The 18,187-nt window shown below is 51.6% G+C and overlaps 1 protein-coding gene and 1 long non-coding RNA gene across 2 annotated transcripts in view; one reads left to right on the top strand and one right to left on the bottom strand.

Annotated features, from left to right (window-relative positions):
* LOC135909576 (uncharacterized) overlaps window positions 1–17,904 on the top strand; it is a 71,707-nt gene extending 53,803 nt beyond the window's left edge. The window contains exons 2-9 of the mRNA XM_070522633.1: window positions 16,477–16,509; window positions 16,598–16,657; window positions 16,744–16,782; window positions 16,852–16,896; window positions 17,316–17,363; window positions 17,428–17,469; window positions 17,559–17,597; window positions 17,684–17,904. Coding sequence (XP_070378734.1) covers window positions 16,477–16,509; window positions 16,598–16,657; window positions 16,744–16,782; window positions 16,852–16,896; window positions 17,316–17,363; window positions 17,428–17,469; window positions 17,559–17,597; window positions 17,684–17,795 — 418 coding nt within the window. The 3' untranslated portion in view covers window positions 17,796–17,904. The remainder of the gene's footprint in view (window positions 1–16,476; window positions 16,510–16,597; window positions 16,658–16,743; window positions 16,783–16,851; window positions 16,897–17,315; window positions 17,364–17,427; window positions 17,470–17,558; window positions 17,598–17,683) is intronic.
* On the bottom strand, window positions 3,109–7,148 carry LOC135909591 (uncharacterized). The gene is made up of 4 exons (XR_011507245.1): window positions 6,937–7,148; window positions 5,660–5,742; window positions 4,438–4,498; window positions 3,109–3,152 (listed from the first exon to the last, which is right to left on the bottom strand). It is a non-coding gene; the product is annotated as an uncharacterized lncRNA (long non-coding RNA).
* Window positions 17,905–18,187: the final 283 nt, after the last annotated feature.

Consider the following 18,187-nt stretch of genomic DNA (forward strand, 5'->3'; position numbering starts at 1 on the left):
ATCTTGGAGGGCTTCAGTGAGCAGAACGTCATCAACGTTAAGCGAATTAAGATGAGGCGTGACAACAAGGAAATACAGACCAAACATCTGATACTCACTTTTAACACAAGTGTCCTGCCCGACTCCATCGAGGCCGGGTATATCAAGCTCCGTGTTCGGCCATACATCCCGAATCCCCTGCGTTGCTTCAAATGCCAGCGTTTTGGTCACAGCTCACAGAGCTGCCGAGGCCGCCAAACCTGCGCTAAATGCAGTGCTAATGAGCACACTGCTGAATCTTGTGAAAACTCTCTCCACTGCGTAAACTGTGAAGGCGAGCACGCTGCATACTCGCGGTCGTGCCCATCTTGGAAGAAAGAAAAGGAAATAGTTACGATTAAAGTAAAAGAAAACATAAGTTTCAAAGAAGCACGCAGGCGGGTATCTTTCCTGCCAAAGCACACCTTTGCCGAAGTGGCGCGTCAGGGGGCAGCGCCACAACGGCCTCCGGCGGCTGTCCGACCCAAACCCAGTGAGGCGGCAGTGACGCCATCCGCCCCCTCGGCGACTGCAGCTACCGCTGCTACGCCAACACAACAGGCGGGGCCAACTACCCCGAAGGTGGGCGCAGCCGAGGCTACCCCCACCTCCCCGGCCCCGTCCAGCGCTGGCAACAGCCGGCGCAGCCAGATCCCTCAGGGAGCCCCATCGACCTCCGGGCTGGTGGGCGCAGGGATCTTGCCTTCCGAGGCAGGACCCTCACAGAAAACTCGCTCGCAAGAGCATGTGTCCGGCGCCTCACTAGAGGCAATGGACACTACACCTAGCCTCAAGGCGCACCAAGCGCCCAAGGAGCGGCGAGGCTCCCTCGAACGCTCCAGAAAGGGCAAAACCCCGATTACAGGGCCTCGAAAGAGCTCTGTAATCTAAGGCATAACATCCGTTTCCTGACGCACAGCACCTATTCACTTCCAATATGGATACACAAATAATTCAATGGAACATCAGAGGTCTTCTTAGAAACCTAGATGATATGCAGGAACTCATTCAAAAACACAATCCAAAAGTGCTGTGTTTACAGGAAACACACCTAAAATCCAAACATACAAAGTTTCTCCGAGAGTACATAACTTATCGCAAAGATCGCGATGATGCTGTCGCATCATCGGGCGGTGTCGCCATTGTTATCCATAAGAGCATTGCGTGTCAACGTTTACAGCTTCAAACGCCTCTCGAAGCAGTGGCGGTTCGAGCTGTTCTCCTAAACAAACTCATCACCATTAGCTCTCTTTACATACCCCCACATTACAAATTAACGAAACATGAATTTCAATCCTATGTAGATGAATTGCCAGAACCCTATGTTGTTCTTGGCGATTTCAATGCGCATAGCACCTTGTGGGGAGACTCTCGCATCGATGCGCGAGGTCGTCTCGTTGAACAGTTCCTTTTTTCTTCTGGAGCGTGCCTTCTAAATACGAAAGAACCCACATATTACTCTCTTGCAAACAGATCCTTTTCGTCAATAGACCTTAGTATAGTTTCCGCGTCTATACTGCCTGAACTCAAATGGGAAGTTACGAGCAATCCTTACGGGAGCGATCACTTCCCCGTACTGCTAAGAACATCTAAAGAAAATGAATTTCCCCCACAAGTTCCTAGGTGGAAGATAGATACAGCCGACTGGGAGAAATTTCGAAATCTATCTAGACTCTCATGGGCTGATATGTCTTCTCTAGAAATCGACGCCGCTGTGGAGTATTTTACAGCGTTCATAATAGATGCCGCATCTAAATGCATATCTGAAGGAAGCGGTTTGGGATGCAGACGGCGTGTCCCGTGGTGGAACGAGGAATGTAGGATTGCTCGTAAGAAACAGAACAAAGCGTGGGGGTTGCTACGCGCTTCCCCCACTGCAGAGAATCTTATCAACTTTAAGAAAGTAAAATCTCAAGGCAGGAGAACCCGCAGGCAGGCCAGAAGAGAAAGTTGGCAGAACTTTTTATCAAGTATTAACTCGTTTACAGATGAGGCGAAAGTCTGGAACCGCGTAAATAGAATTAGAGGGTGGCAAACATATTCACTCCCACTAGTAAATACACAGGGCGATACACTGAAAGATCAAGCCGACTCACTGGGGGAACACTTTGAGAGTGTATCAAGCTCAAATCATTATTCACAATCCTTCCTAAAATATAAACAAATAGAAGAATGCAAGCCACTCACCAATAAATGCCGACAGAATGAACCGTACAATTGCCCTTTTAGTGCTGCCGAGTTGAAAGCTGCCTTGAGCGCATGCAAGACCTCTGCACCGGGATCCGACAGAATCATGTATGCAATGCTCAAAAACTTACACAATGACACACAAGTAACACTACTTACACTCTTCAACACTATCTGGGACGCAGGGTACCTCCCAACGGCATGGAAAGAAGCCATTGTGGTCCCTGTTTTGAAACAAGGGAAAGACCCTTCTTCAGTGGCAAGTTACCGCCCGATAGCCCTCACAAGCTGCATGTGTAAGGTATTTGAAAAAATGATAAATCGGCGACTCATCCATTTCCTTGAACAAAACAAAATGCTTGATCCCTTTCAGTGTGGCTTCCGAGAAGGGCGCTGCACAACCGACCATCTTGTACGTATTGAAGGACATATTCGTGACGCGTTTGTACACAAACAGTTCTTCCTATCGATATTCCTCGATATGGAGAAGGCGTACGATACGACCTGGCGCTACGGAATCTTGAAAGATTTGTCAGAAATGGGCATACATGGTAATATGCTAAACATAATAAAAAGCTACTTGTCCAATCGTACCTTCCGGGTGAAAGTAGGCAATGTGCTGTCACGTCCTTTTGCACAAGAAACCGGTGTACCCCAGGGTGGCGTGCTCAGTTGCACACTCTTTATTGTTAAGATGACATCACTTCATGCTTCCTTACCACCGGCCATTTTGTATTCCGTCTATGTGGACGACATTCAAATCGGTTTCAAATCCTGTAATCTCGCAGTGTGCGAGAGACAGGTACAGCATGGTTTGAACAAGGTGTCAGGCTGGGCAGAGAAAAATGGATTCAAAATCAATCCTCATAAGAGTTCTTGTGTTTTGTTCACAAGGAAGAGATGCTTGGTTCCGGATCCCTGCTTGGAAGTGTGTGGACAACAGATACCTGTAAACAAAGAACATAAATTTCTAGGTGTCATACTTGACTACAGACTCACTTTCGTCCCCCACATTAAACATCTTAAAGAAAAATGTCTGAAAACAATGAACATAATGAAACTTCTTTCCCAGACTACGTGGGGTAGTGACAGGAAGTGTTTAATGAATCTATATAAAAGCCTCATTCGATCACGACTAGACTACGGTGCCGTCATTTATCACTCTGCCGCCCCGAGCGCACTAAAGATGCTAGACCCTGTTCACCATCTGGGCATCCGTTTAGCCACAGGAGCTTTCAGAACGAGTCCCGTACAAAGTTTATATGCAGAATCGAATGAGTGGTCACTTCATATCCAGAGAACATACATCAGCCAAACATATTTTTTGAAAGTCCACTCTAATCCCGAACATCTCTGTTTTAACACCATTAATGATATGACAAGTGCTACACTATTTCGTAATCGTCCTTCCGTAAGACAGCCTTTCTCGCTGCGTGTGAGGGAGCTTAGTCATGAAATGCATGTTCCAATCCTCGAACTTCGCCTAATGCATCCAGCCAAGCTGCTACCTCCTTGGGAGTGGCAGTTGATACAATGCGATACATCTTTCATGGAAGTTACAAAAAACGCTCCAGAGATTGAAATCCAGATGCATTTCCGGGAACTCCAGCACAAACACTCCTGCACGGAGTTCTACACAGACGCATCGAAGTCACACGACGGGGTGTCCTATGCAGCCGTCGGGCCATCCTTCTCGGAAACCGATGTAGTGCATGCGGAAACTAGTATCTTTACGGCTGAGGCTTACGCACTACTGTCGGCTGTGAAGCATATAAGGAAATCAAAACTCCAGAAAGCAGTCATATATACGGATTCCCTTAGTGTTGTGAAGGCCTTGATGGCTTTCTCTAACCACAAAAATCCAGTAATTAACGAACTTTATTCTGCTCTGTGTAAAGCATATATAGGTAATCAGCATGTCATCATATGCTGGGTGCCAGGTCATAGGGGCATCGAAGGTAACGTTCTTGCGGACCAGATGGCCACGTCAGTTACATCGCATTCTGCTAATCCCACCGCTGCAGTTCCTGTCACGGACCTGAAGCCATTCTTACGGAGGAAACTACGGAACCAGTGGCAACGGTTATGGGACGCGGAAACAAATAATAAGCTCCACGTGATAAAGCCACAGTTAGGATTCTGGCCTTCAGTAACAAAATCACGCCGGACAGATGTCCTATTCTGTCGTCTAAGAATAGGACACACATTTGGCACACATAACTTTTTACTCACCGGAAACGAGCCTCCAACCTGTGGTAGATGCGGGGAGAGGCTGACCGTCCTCCACGTCCTCCTGGAGTGTCGGGAAGCGGAACATGAAAGAAAGAAGCATTTTCCCTTAGCATATCGGCAGCGCATCCCCCTTCATCCAGTAATGTTACTAGGCCCAGAACCGCTGTTTGACTCCAGCGCAGTCCTGGGCTACCTGAAAGATTTTGTATTACATGTTATAAGCCCCACACACTCATAGCGTCTCCTCTTTCCAGAGGATGCCGCTGTGAAAATTTCTTTTATGTAGCACATGCCTCTAGGCCCTTGTGTCTCAAGGGCTCTAACGAGGCAGTGGTGCTCTAGTGAATTTTAGAATCTTATATATTTTCTATTTTGCATCATTCTTTTACGATGGATTTTAATGTACATAGTATTCATTAGTCATCGCCATAATTTTATGGTACGTAGATTTTACGCACTTTACAGCGAATATTTTAGGCCACTCTACAGCCAAGTCACATCTTCATAATACACCGTCAACATTAACACTTGTCATGGCGCTCTTTGGCCAAACCTGGCCCTTGCGCCACAAAAAACCACACATCATCATCATCATCCAGCACAAACACTCCTGCACGGAGTTCTACACAGACGCATCGAAGTCACACGACGGGGTGTCCTACGTAGCCGTCGGGCCATCCTTCTCGGAAACCGATGTACTGCATGCGGAAACTAGTGTCTTTACGGCTGAGGCTTACGCACTACTGTCGGCTGTGAAGTATATCAGGAAATCAAAACTCCAGAAAGCAGTCATATATACGGATTCCCTTAGTGTTGTGAAGGCCTTGATGGCATTCTCTAACCACAAAAATCCGGTAATTAACGAACTTTATTCTGCTCTGTGTAAAGCGTATATAGGTAATCAGCATGTCATCATATGCTGGGTGCCAGGTCATAGGGGCATCGAAGGTAACGTTTTTGCGGACCAGATGGCCACGTCAGCTGCATCGCATTCTGCTAATCCCACCGCTGCAGTTCCTGTCACAGACCTGAAGCCCTTCTTACGGAGGAAACTACGGAACCAGTGGCAGCGGCTATGGGACGCGGAAACAAATAATAAGCTCCACGTGATAAAGCCACAGTTAGGATTCTGGCCTTCCGCAACTAAATCACGCCGGACAGATGTCCTATTCTCTCGTCTAAGAATAGGACACACATTTGGCACACATAACTTTTTACTCACCGGACACGATCCTCCAACCTGTGGTAGATGCGGGGAGAGGCTCACCGTCCTCCACGTCCTTCTGGAGTGTCGGAAAGCCGAATCTAAAAGAAACATTTTCCCTTAGCATACCGCCAGCACATCCCCCTTCATCCAGTAATGTTACTAGGCCCAGAACCGCTGTTTGACTCCAGCGCAGTCCTGGGCTTCCTGAAAGATATTGTATTACATGTTATTAGCCCCACACACTCGTAGCGTCTCCTCTGTTTAGAGGATGCCACTGTAATATCTGTTTCATATAGCACATGCCTCTAGGCCTTTGTGTTTCAAGGGCTCTGGCGAGGCAGTGGTGCTCCAGGTAATTTCACCATCTAATATATTTTCTGTATTGCATCACTCTTTCACGATGGATTTTATTACACATAGAACACGTCATTTGTCATCCACATAATCTTATTACATATAGATTTTACGCACCCTAGAGCGACTATTTTAAGGCCCCTATGCAGCCACTTTACATTAACCCCACAGAACTCATAATTACATTGCGAACTTATGAACACTGCCTTGGCGCTCTTTGGCCACACTTGGCCCTTGCGCCAATAAACACTACATATCATCATCATCGGTCTGTATCTTTTGTTGTTGTTTTTTATTATTAATATTTTTGTGTGTGTGTGTGTCTGTGGTGGGCTGCCGCTGCGAGGTGTTGCCTCGTTTGGTCTGCATATGGTAAGTATTGCGCGCGCTCGAGCACGAACAAGAAGAGAGAGAGGAAAAGGAAAAAAGAAACAAAATGCGTGTTCGTTGCGAAAGGGTTCGCGCATTCATGTGAAGAAGCCGCGCCCGAAAACGAAATTAATGCGGCCGATGTTGCGTGCAAGCTTTCGTGTATTGGAATGCCATGCGTGAGTTTGTTCACGTTCCTCATGCATACCTGCCTGGCTCATAAGTGAGTGCATGCTGGTTGCGGATATGGCCCATTTGTTGTTTGTTTTTAAGGGCCCAATCGCCTATCACATTCCACTAGGCGAATTGCAGTGAGGCTCGTGCCTGTGCGCCCCCGGAGACCCTGAAGCTCGCTTTCAATCTGCATTCGTGCACTGACATGCCAGCTAGCTAGCAGCTACGTCAGTTCAAGAGGCACGGTTGCGATAATTCAAACAGAGGGAAACGGGCGCAGAGAACGGGATTGCCAAGCAAAACCCTGCCATCACACGCATTTCGGTGGTCCTGACAAGGACCGTTGGGTTGTGCGACGAGCGCGACTGTAATCCGGCGGCTGGGAGCTCGCTTACGCATTCTGCTCGGTCTTCTTTGGGAGAAGCACAGCTTGGATGTTGGGCAAGACGCCGCCCTGCGCGATCGTCACGCCGGAGAGCAGCTTGTTCAGCTCCTCGTCGTTGCGGATGGCGAGCTGCAGGTGGCGGGGGATGATCCTGGTCTTCTTGTTGTCACGAGCCGCATTGCCAGCGAGCTCGAGCACTTCGGCAGCCAGGTACTCGAGGACGGCCGCGAGGTAGACGGGAGCGCCCGCTCCGACGCGCTCGGCGTAGTTTCCCTTGCGCAGGAGACGGTGGATACGGCCCACGGGAAACTGCAGACCCGCGCGGCTGGAACGCGTCTTGCTCTTGCCCTTCGCCTTGCCACCTTTGCCGCGTCCGGACATGCTGGTGCTGTTGATGCGTATGCGTAGACTGAAAAACCAACGACTTGCACAGTCGCGATGTACCGTTGTCAGATGGGAGGAGGACTTGGCACCTTTGAAGGCACCGCGTCCATGAGCATACATATCTCATCAACCCATCATCATCCGATACGTCGACCCCGGTACTCCCCCACAACCCGGGTTGACTGGGTGGGGGGACTTGGTTCGGGCCAACGGTCCTTCCCGGACAAGGGGGCTGTTGTGGTGCAGCAACACAAAGTTACCGCACGCAACACACAAACAGCCGTGCTGGTCGTACAGGACTCGAGCCTGACTGACCTTCGGACTGCCTCGGCGCAAAAGAGGCCAAGGCATACAACCATGCAGAGCACCAAAGCCGTCCGCGGAGCAGCGCGACCAACCAAGGGTGCGCCGCCACCGGTTCTAGCTCTGGGTTCCACTGAACCAAACAAAACCCCGTAGATCGACTGACACACACGGCCGAGTCGAGCGACCTTAGGAGCATGCATCATAACTTAATGGAAAGCTTTCCGCCTGACTCATCAAAAATTACCGCAGGACGGGCCCACACTTCGAGAAACTTCTTCTCGCCCAAGCGGTGCCGCTCCCGGGTGAGATGGAACCAGACCTCCTTCCGTGCTTTCGCAAGCACTTCGTGAAGGCACGGCGCCCTCCCCCCGAAAACTGCATCGCGGCGTGCCAACCAAACTTGGTAGGAGCACTCAGCGAGGAGAAGCACGAACTGGTTGACCGCCTGATTAGGCAAAGGGTGCAAAAATCGGACTGTCTGTTAAGGAATGCCTGGGAGATTAAAAAGACTAGCAATCCTACGGAGAATAGCTGCAGGAAGCAAACACTGCGCAAACGCATGAACCGTGTCCTCACGAGCGCCACAGAACGGGCACGCTCCACGAACCGGGACGGCTGTGAAGGGCCTGTAGCCCAACGGCAGGCACCCTCGCGCCAGGCGATACATGAAAGTGGCACGCCTAGCGTCGAGGAAACTGGCCGTGATGAGCTTCCAGTTTGGCCTGTGAATGGACAGGTCATACATATGGCAATGCGGGGGGAGGCCTGGGGTGAGGATGTCTACTAACTCTTGGAGTGGAGTTGAAACTACGTCGATGTCGGGGCGAACCGTGCGGAGGCTGACCAAAGAGTTGGCAGCCGCCGCATAAATGGTGGATGGGGTTCCTGAACGAGGAGCACAGTGGGAAAATGTGCTCTGCGAAAACAAGCGGAGTCGGGTGCTAAGGAAAAACGAGGTAAAGCTTCGAGTCAGGAGCATATCCGAGTTAAGAGCGACCTGGGTCCATCTGACGTGTAGTGCGGTAGCCACGATGCCCAGGTCGGGAATTCCGAGTCCTCCCTTATCCCTGGGCAGCTTGAGCACCCGCCTAGCTACACAACCAGTTGTACCCTTCCAAAGGAAGCGAAAGAGAACCCTCTCCAAGATGAGCTTGGTTCGGGTTGGAACAGGAGACACACACGCCACATACGTCAGGAATGAAAACAGAAGTGAGCGCAGGATTGTCGCTCGAGCAGTCAATGGGCATGACAACGCGCTGAACTGCTGAATTCTGGTTTCAAGCTTCTCCTTAGCCTGTTGCCAGTTTTCAGGAGACAGACCATCTGGTTCGAATTGGAAGCCTAGAATGCGCAGCCGCGTTTTCACGGGGAGACCATGAACGGGCTGCGGACTGGACGGAGTGGAGTTCAAGTACATGGCTGCACTTTTCGACCTATTCAACCTTGCACCACTCGCCCTGCAGTAACTGTCCATGACCTCCAAGACGCCGCAAACTGAGGCTTCGTCCGGGACGACAATGGACAAGTCATCCGCATAGGCAAATAGTGCAACCGGAGGGGAACCTGGTGGGAGTAGGAACCTGCCAATTCCGCGGTCACAAGACAACCTCTGCAGAAGCGGTTCAAAAGCGAGCACGTAGAGGGCAGGTGAGAGGGGGTCCCCCTGCCGTACACCACGCCCCACAATGAACGCCTCCGAGACGCGGTCCCGTATGACAACAGCAGAAGTCGGTCGAGAATACAAAGCTTGGACCATCTGCCGAAAACCCACACTAAAACCAGCCGCTTCCAAAACACGGAAAAGGTACCTATGGCTAATAATGTCGAAAGCCTTCTCCTGATCAAAGGGGCAAAGAATACCTGGAAGTTTCCTGGTGTTTGCCCACAGGAGAAGGTCCCTCAATGCTATACCGTGAAGCGGAGTAGAGCGCCCCTGGACACTGCATGCCTGGTACGGACCCAAAACAGTGCTGAGCGCTGGTGTGAGTCGCGTACACAGACACTTTGCTATGAGCTTATAATCGCAGTTCAGAAGCGTGATTGGACGCCATGCTCGCAGATCAGTGCTCCTCGACTCGTCCTTACAAAGGAGAGTGATTAGCCCTTCTCGTTGAGACGCTGACAAAGTCCCTTCACTGAGTAGCCGGTTCACCAGTGATGTGAACGGCTTCCCTAACATTGTCCAAAATTTAACATAAAACTCGACTGTAAGGCCATCGGAACCTGGACTGCGATTACGCTTCATAGACTTCAAGGCAGAAAATAGCTCGTCCTCATCTATGGCTGGGTCGCACACTTGCGGCGGCTCAGCTGGTAAAGCAAACGGAAAAACAGCTGGAGAGGCAACTGGTTCGGCATACAAAGACATGTAAAACTGCCTCGCCAGTGCAAGCACTCCGTCTGGTGAGTCGACTATGCTATTATCGCGTGGATCTATTAGGGAAGAGAGAGTTGTGCTCTTCCTTGAAAGATGTTTACGTAGGACATTTCTGCTGCACCACGCTTCCATTTCCCACAGCTCTGCCCGGGTTGTGGCCCTCAAGCCATCCCAGCGTCGCTGCAGGAGAATGCGAAGTTCCTTTCGGAGTGAGGCCAGCGCCGGAGCAACTCCAGGCCCGCCGGACAGTGGCCTCGAGAGCAGGAGGATCGCGTCGGAGACGATTTTTATCTCCTCACGCTCCTCGCGCGCCCGACGCCTGCCCCAAGACCTGAAGCACTCACGCACCCTGACTTTCACGTCATCCCATTCCGTACCACTTAGATTCGCTGTGTTATGAAGCGATCGAAATAGTATGGATGATACCTCTGCGGTTGCCTGCCTATCTTTTAGGAGACGTGGATTTAAACGCCACGGTCTCTTTGCTCTTGGTACTAAGCTAGAATCGGCAAACCGCAGAAATAGGAAGCTGTGGTCGCTAAGAGCAGAAGGAATCAACCACGAAGAATGCATACTGGGAGCCAGTGACGACGAGATGTAAAAACGGTCGATGCGGCTCTGCCCACCCCTCCCTGTCCATGTCATTCCTGACTGTCCAGGGCGAAGTACGCGCCAAGCATCGACCAGTCCCAGCCCATCGACGAGGTCTCGCAGTACAGTATTACCACGCTTATCTTTCGTTATTGGAGTCCCTCTACGCGAGAGGCGGTCAACCAGTTCTAACACACAGTTGAAGTCGCCTACTAGAACTAGTCGAGAGGGGCCGACCAAATAGGGTTCTAATGTACCGAAAAACTCTATCTGTTCTCTAGCCTGGTTTGGAGCATACACATTAACGATTCGAATGCCACAATCAAGATCCACCGACAAGACGCGGCCCTCAGAATCCCTGGCATGGCGAATAACGAGGCCGTCGAAATGCGGCATCAAAACGATGGCCGTACCCCGGCTGCCCGTCGCGCCATGGGGCTCTTGCATTGCCCAGGGGGCGCTGCGAAAAAGGTGCTAAAAAGCGCCCTCTGCGCTAAAATGGGTCGTACCAAGCTCGGTCGTCTGCTTCGGAAAGCACGTTTACACTATGGACCCGCCACTTTCGGTTATGTTGTTTCACGGCCTGCGGCGAATATCGGGCGCCGAACATTTCTTCGGGGGTGGCACGCTGCGTAAAGGCAAGAAATTATGCAGTGCCGAATACGTGTACGCCGTTCAAGAATTGGGCGGCGAAGTTTTAGCGCCGTGTCAATCGCAAGTGAAGCGAGTCGCGTAAGAAGTGGAACTTCAGGTAAGGTTTGCACGCTAGCTGCTAGATTCAGGCGCACAAACGCGAGGAAATGCTTGCTATAAATGAATGCACAGCGGCGATAAGCAGACATCATGTGTACGGAACTGTCCGAGCACACGACGGTACGCGCCGCGATGTACGAACTGCTCGAGCGCACGACCGTACGCGCCGCGATGGCAGCGGTCTTTCGACATGCCGCGAAACGGCGGGCCTCCTGCAATCTTTGTTGACTGCATGCCGCTAAACAAGTAGTTATGCCTGCGTTGTAGTAGCGGCCATCTGTCCTTTTTAGTAACTGGTAATAACTGATGCAATGAATATGAGCTCGCACGTACGTGCGAATCGCGCTGCAGCGCGAGCTCGTACGCCGCTCGCTTGATGTAGGTTTTAATGACAGCGCTCGAACATCGATGTGCTGCAATCAATACTGCCTTGCTGCGTTGCCTCAACGTGCTGGCTTGAGATCAAGGATGAGCGCATTTAACTCTCTTAACCTGTGCTGCTCGTAGTGGAGTAGTGAATTGTCATTGAATGAGCCCGACCATTTGTGCTCATTTGCACACACCTGGTCACTTCACCACTTCGCATCGGTCGAATTGTTAATTGTCGCTGTGGCCGGGTCTCGAATCGTGAATTACCAGCCATGCCTGCTGCTATGTCGGTCTGCTGTCGGGAGTGTAGGTGCAAAAGACCGAACATTAGAACGCAGATAATCAAGCAAGCTTCAAGACAGGCGAAGCAGTCAGCATGGCGCGAAGTTTCGCTTACTCAGCGCGACGAACTGCAGCTATGCAGCGCGCCCGACACTCCACTTCGTGAGGCCTTGAAGGAAAACGGCAGAATGATGTTGGGATTCAGGCCTTCTTGTTCATGGCAGCCCACGACGCAGAAGTAATAACGGTGACGCCTTCTCGAGGCTGGGCTAGGTCTCTCCGGATCGGCGCCACCGATTTCGTCTGCTCCCAGCATTGCGTCCCACGGCACACGGAGAGCCCGTTTTCGTTAAACTATAGGCTGCGGCGAGCTCGCAGCGTGGTCGGCATGGTCTGCGAGAAGTGACGAGCCTTTCCGCACTCGCAACAGGGCAGAAAAAAGTGGGAATCGACGCAAAACTCGGCCTAGAAACGTGCTTCGCCACAGCCAGGGCCCAATACGACCCAAGCTGATACGACCCAGATGTCGTTTCCCGCGCCGCCACCAGGCGCCGCTACTATACCTCAAACTCCAGCGCAAGACGCCCATAACTCCAGTAAGACCGAGTGCGAAAAATCCGGTCGAAGTGGCTGATCTGGCCTAGCCTATGAACGTAAGTTTCCTGCAATACGAGAATATCTACCCTTCTGGATTTAGCAAAATTTACAACCTCTAATTGCTTAGAAGCGCGCGACAAACCCCGACAGTTAAATGTAGCTATAGTGAGAGAAGAAGCCATTTTAAGGAGAAAGAGATTAGCTAGAAGCTAGTAGAAACAAAGGAAGACGAAAAGAGCTAGGAAAATAAATAGAGAGCAGGCTAGTATTAGGTAATACTAGCCGCTAACGACAAATAAGCAAAGACTACTTATGAGAGGGTCTCCGAACTTGGAGACCCCTCATCAGTAGACTCCTATGTTCTGTCCGAGAGCAACGAGCAATCGCAACGTCCCCATCCACAGTTGGGACAAGGAGGAGAACCCTCCGTGTCCGATGAGACCTCGGTATCAGAGTCGGATGTTTCAACAGCACTGCGCTTAAGTTCCGGAGCGCCAGTCTCCGAGCCCTGGGAGCCACCTTCGTCCGAGCTTGACTCACGCTCCGCGGCCGCCGCCCTGGCAGCGGAACCAGCGCGGTGTGCGCGCCGGCTCTTACGCTTTTGGTTCGACCGACGAGCAGTGTCAGCCGTGCCAGTCAGCGGTTCGGACGCGCCAGAGATACCGACCGGCGGAGCGAGAGGCGCACCTGCCACGGAGGCGGCAGCGACCGTCGTTTCAGCCTCCTCGCTCGCTACCCCCTCGCACGTTGCCGTGACGGAAGGGGGAGCGACCTCGGTAACGTCCACGGAATCGCCGCTGCTCCCGGCGGCATCGACCACGCTCAAGGAGCCCCGGCTCTCTCAGCTACCGTCTCAGCTACCGGCGAAGTAACCGCTTCCACGACGGCAGGTTTCTGCTGTTCTGGCCGCGCGGTTACTGACGAGTAGGTGCGGACACTACAGGCCGAAACCGCATGGTCGCCGCCGCAACGTACGCACGCCGCGTCGCAGGACGCGTGGCCAAACTGCTCGCAGCGGGCGCACTGAGGCGTGTCGCACGCGGCGGCGTGGTGTCCTGCCAAGTTACACCTACGGCACAACCTAACTACACCCTCGTACTCACACTGAACGACACGCTCACCTACACGAAGAAGGTTAGGAACGGGCCGCGCCATCTCTATCCGAATGCGCCGGTTACCGGTACCAACGGCAGGGAAACCGGGCACGCATTCTTCGGAGATCCCGTGAACCTTTCCGAAGACCTCTAGCTCGGAGACGAGAGCCTGGTCCGGAAGATCCGCGGGGTAGCCAAACACCCTAACCAACTTCACACGCACACCTCTATACTCAAACCGAACTTCCACATCACGAACCTGCAGTGCGGGATCAGCTGAGAAGCGATCAACCGCGGCCTTATTCTTAAACGTTACCTCAAACCGTCCTGCACCAAAGTCCTGCACTGACTTAAGGTCGTTCAACGAAAAGCGCTTTACGAGCGCCTTGCAAACATCTACGTTGGATGCGCCTTTCGGAACTCGCCCGAAAAACGTAAGCGGCCGAAGCCGCGAAGGGGCCACCATCGCGGTAAAAACCACGTGGCGCCCGTGCCTAGCCGAAGTTTAAGCTAACACTACACAAGGTAGGAAGCTAGGAACCCTCAGCTAAACACTGGAAAAAAAACAAGGACAAAAAACAGCCACCGGAACACCTCACCGAATCGGAGACAGCGGGTTGGAGTCTAGAAGAATCCGCACCGTACACCTATCCAACCATTCCGAGAGGGGCCCACGTGGAGGGGATCCGCAGCACCGAGGCTCGAGCGCACAAGTCACGCCACCTTCGTGCCGATCACTCACGCCACCTTCGTGCCACAAGTCACGCCACCTTCGTGCCGGAGGACGAAGAAACAAACGACTTGCACAGTCGCGGTGTGTGAGCGATTTGAGCCGTGCTTGTAGTGCCTTCGCCGCTCTCGCCTCCGCCGTTCCCAAAGGAGAACGCGAGCGAGCACGAGGGAAAGGGAGAGAAGCCGCGCGGACCAATGGTGCGTGCGGCTGCGGCAGGTCGCGTGAGTCGCGTCTGAGCTGCGATCGGAGTAGGTCACGCTGCTCCTCGCTCGGACGACTTCGCCTCAATTGCCTCCACGTGTTTCGGCGTCGCACATGATTGCGCCCGCTTAGGAGCACGTTGACGCGCCTTTCGCTGCTTTCGGCTTTCTTCCCGCACGCGAGAAGAGGCCTCGGCAGCACATTATGGAGTTTCGCCCACCTGGCGAGCTGCCGCCACGCGTCCGCCATCGTCGTCATGCCAGCTTGAGCCGGGTGACACTCGGCCCCGCAACCCTCGATAAGCTCCGGGCAAGGGAGGACCTCGAGCGTCGCGCCACTCTCATGCTGGGGGAGTGGCTGCGTGTACGAGCGCCCACGTTGCCAACCCCTGTCCTACCGTGCCTACGACCGCACCGACAGCCCCAGCAGCAACTACGGCGCCATCCGAGAACGGCCCCTGCGTGCAGGAAAGCCACGTGGAGGTGCCGCTTCCCCTCTCGGACGACGAAGGAATGGACCAGTCCGTTTCTCGGAAACGCGCCCGCGAGAACGAGAGCGAGGATGACGCACCTCCCGGGTCACGTAAGCAGCCGCCGAGCCTTTCCCCCTGCTCGGGAGAGCCGTCGGCGAACGAAGACCACGACAGCGCCATCTCCCGACACTCGGGGAAACAACCAGCACCCCCTCCCTTCAGGACGCGCAAGATGGAGCCGAGCCAGCGGCAAAACGCGCGCGGCGCGCCGCGTGCCGCGAAACCTGCCGTGGAACCGGTTTTGTCTGCCGCGCAGAGGATGGGGCGAGGACCCATTTTCGGCGGCTTGCCGCGTGCCGCGAAACAATGAGAAACGTCCGGGCTTTCTCCTAAGCGCCACCTCTTGGCCACTGCCGAAGTTACTTCCAGTGGCGGCGGCGGAACCACGATCGACGACCGAGCCAGCCGCGACTGCTTTATGTGCATCCACGTGTTCGTGTGCATCCACGGTAAAAAATGAATTTGAACCGGCAGAATATGATGGAGCAATTTCCAGAGACTGTTCGCTTGTTCCCCTTTCTATATGATAAAACCCATCCGGATTATAAAGACAAGGACGCCAAAATGAACCGGTGGGTGATCATCGGCAAAACATTCGATCTGACTGGTGAGTTGTTTTCATTCTTTATCTGAGCTTCCGCTGAATGTTCACGTCGGCAGGAATGTGCGGGGGTGAGCACGCTCGTTTAGAGTGCTCTAGCTGTGTGCTGCGGAGCAAATGAGATGGAATCTCGGTTTCCTACGGGCATGGTGATTTTGCCTGAGCGGTTCGCATGTCGTACCAGGCTGCGCGCTTCGTACAGCGCCGCCTGAGCACTCAAACAAGTTGCCCATCTTTTCATTTTGCAACCTTTCTTGGTGATAAACAGTGGCATTTCTGCAGGACCGCAAGCAGCCGCAAAATTTAAAAATGTGAAAGATCGATGGCTGAAAATTGTGTCGGAGGGGGCCCGGAAAAGTGGCGCCGGAGGAGAGGCCGCAAAGGTCCACACGAAGTGGCCACTTTTTGACATCGTGGATGGCATGCTGAGGCACACGCCACATTATGCGGAAAGGTGAAAAAAAGGCAACTTAGTTGCGTAGTCATCTGCGCCAACTCAAGCCTGGCATTGATAACTTCACTACTGTCACCTATCCTACCACTATTTTTAAGCCGCTTTCTCCGTGTTTAATATCTTTTTACTTGCTTTGACTGCCCAACCATCTGTGTTTTAAGAATGTATTCCCTTCAGCCGCGCTGGTAGCTTCGCTATTGTAATTTTCACATTACCTTTTTCCTGGCGAGAAATCTGCAGGGATTGCATCAAAACACCTCAAATTTTATATTTCAGGTCTTCATCAAATGTGCCCCCAGAAGAGGACGTGTACGTTAAGTCTTGTTTCCATAAGTGCAACTTCAGATCATAAAACTTCAAGTGATTTAACTTGTTATGCATCTGTGCTTTTGTGCAGCTCCATTCCGCCATCTCCTGTGTCATTGAACAGCCCTTCCAGTCCGAGTCTGGTGGCCAGGTGTGCACCTCATTGTTTGCTTACCATAACGGTTACTGCAGTGAAACAGTTTATGTACAACATTGTCATTTCATTCACCTGTGCAGCTGTATATCAAGCCCGGCTGCTATGCTTTTTCAAGAAATGTAAGCTGTACTAATTGTGGTGTCATTATCCACCAATAGTATAACATCCTATGTCTTTATATAATGCAGGTACACTGAGACCCCCAATGATTTTACTGATGAAGACGAATTGAGGTGGGTGGTGATTTTCAGTTTTCCTAGCTGTGGTGCATCACAGGTTCCATATCAATACACCCTTTCCACAAGCCTTTCATGTATAAGAGTGCGTCCACTCTATTATGCACTGTTATGCTGCACTCCCATAGAAGAGGATTAGTTTTATGTGCATACAGATCTTGGCTCAGTTGCTGTCATGACTTGCCGCAGGTGTGCAGTTTCAAGTGAACCACACCCTCAACACTGCATCGCAATGTGCTGGGAAAAACGTTTAAGTGTCCTATTTAATGACTGCACGTCTAAAAACTGCAACAAGGTGTGAAACCAAGCTTTCGGGTACTAGATGAGTATGATGTCTTGCTCCTTTTCATAGCATTGCAAGAAGACAACATGTTTTTTGCACGGCATAAATTGCAACATATTTATTTTTTCTATAGGCTCCCCAGCACATCAGAAGGTGCGGCATCTGCTGCTGGCTCTTCAGGGTAAGTTAGCGTTCACTTCCTTGTGTCGGAATATGACACCATAACAAAAATTTTTTTGAGGCAGGTTGTCACCTTCACAAGCAGGAGCCGCTGCCCCAGATCCAGGGTAAGAAAGCTGTGCGCACTTTCTTTGATTTGAAGCAGACATACTTTTTCAGTGCATTTCTTGAGTGTAATATGTGGCCTGTCCTGCAGGTCTGCCAAAAGGAGAGCAGCCAATGGACGTTCCTCTAGGTACTGGCATGGTTCACATTTCCTGCAGTATTTGAATGATAATCAGTGATTGCAAGAAAACATTGCGCTGATATATTTATATGCAGGACCAAAAGAAGGCAGTCTGACAGCTTCGACGAAGCAGTGAAAGATGTCTTGGGCAGCTGCTCAGCTACGCTGTTGGAACTAAAAAAAAGAAATGCCTGCACCGACAGATGACAGTGAGGATGCAGCAAATTGGATAGCTGCTAAGCTGAGGATGCTACCAAATAAAAAAAGATGTGAGGTGACATTCAAGATCCACAAGCTGCTGTATGAAGCCGAAATGGAGCAGTATGAATAAATGAAATGTGAAGTGCAAGCAATCAGTCATATTTTTCTATGAAAGCAAGCAATTTCGACTTTCTTTTGACATGATAGTGTTTGTGCATGCTGACAAGTAGTTGCCTGTTATGGGAAATTACCTGCCGTCCTGCACGGGTCACGACACTTTCCTGCCATGGCACCTGGCCGTCACTCATGAAGTAGGATGCCAGTCTATCCCTTACTTCCAATGCAGCCCTGTAACAGTGAAAAGCACGAGATGTTCAACCTTTTCCTTCAGCTTATTG

Source organism: Dermacentor albipictus, chromosome 7 (assembly GCF_038994185.2).
Source record: "Dermacentor albipictus isolate Rhodes 1998 colony chromosome 7, USDA_Dalb.pri_finalv2, whole genome shotgun sequence".
Classification (NCBI taxonomy): Eukaryota; Metazoa; Arthropoda; class Arachnida; order Ixodida; family Ixodidae; genus Dermacentor; species Dermacentor albipictus.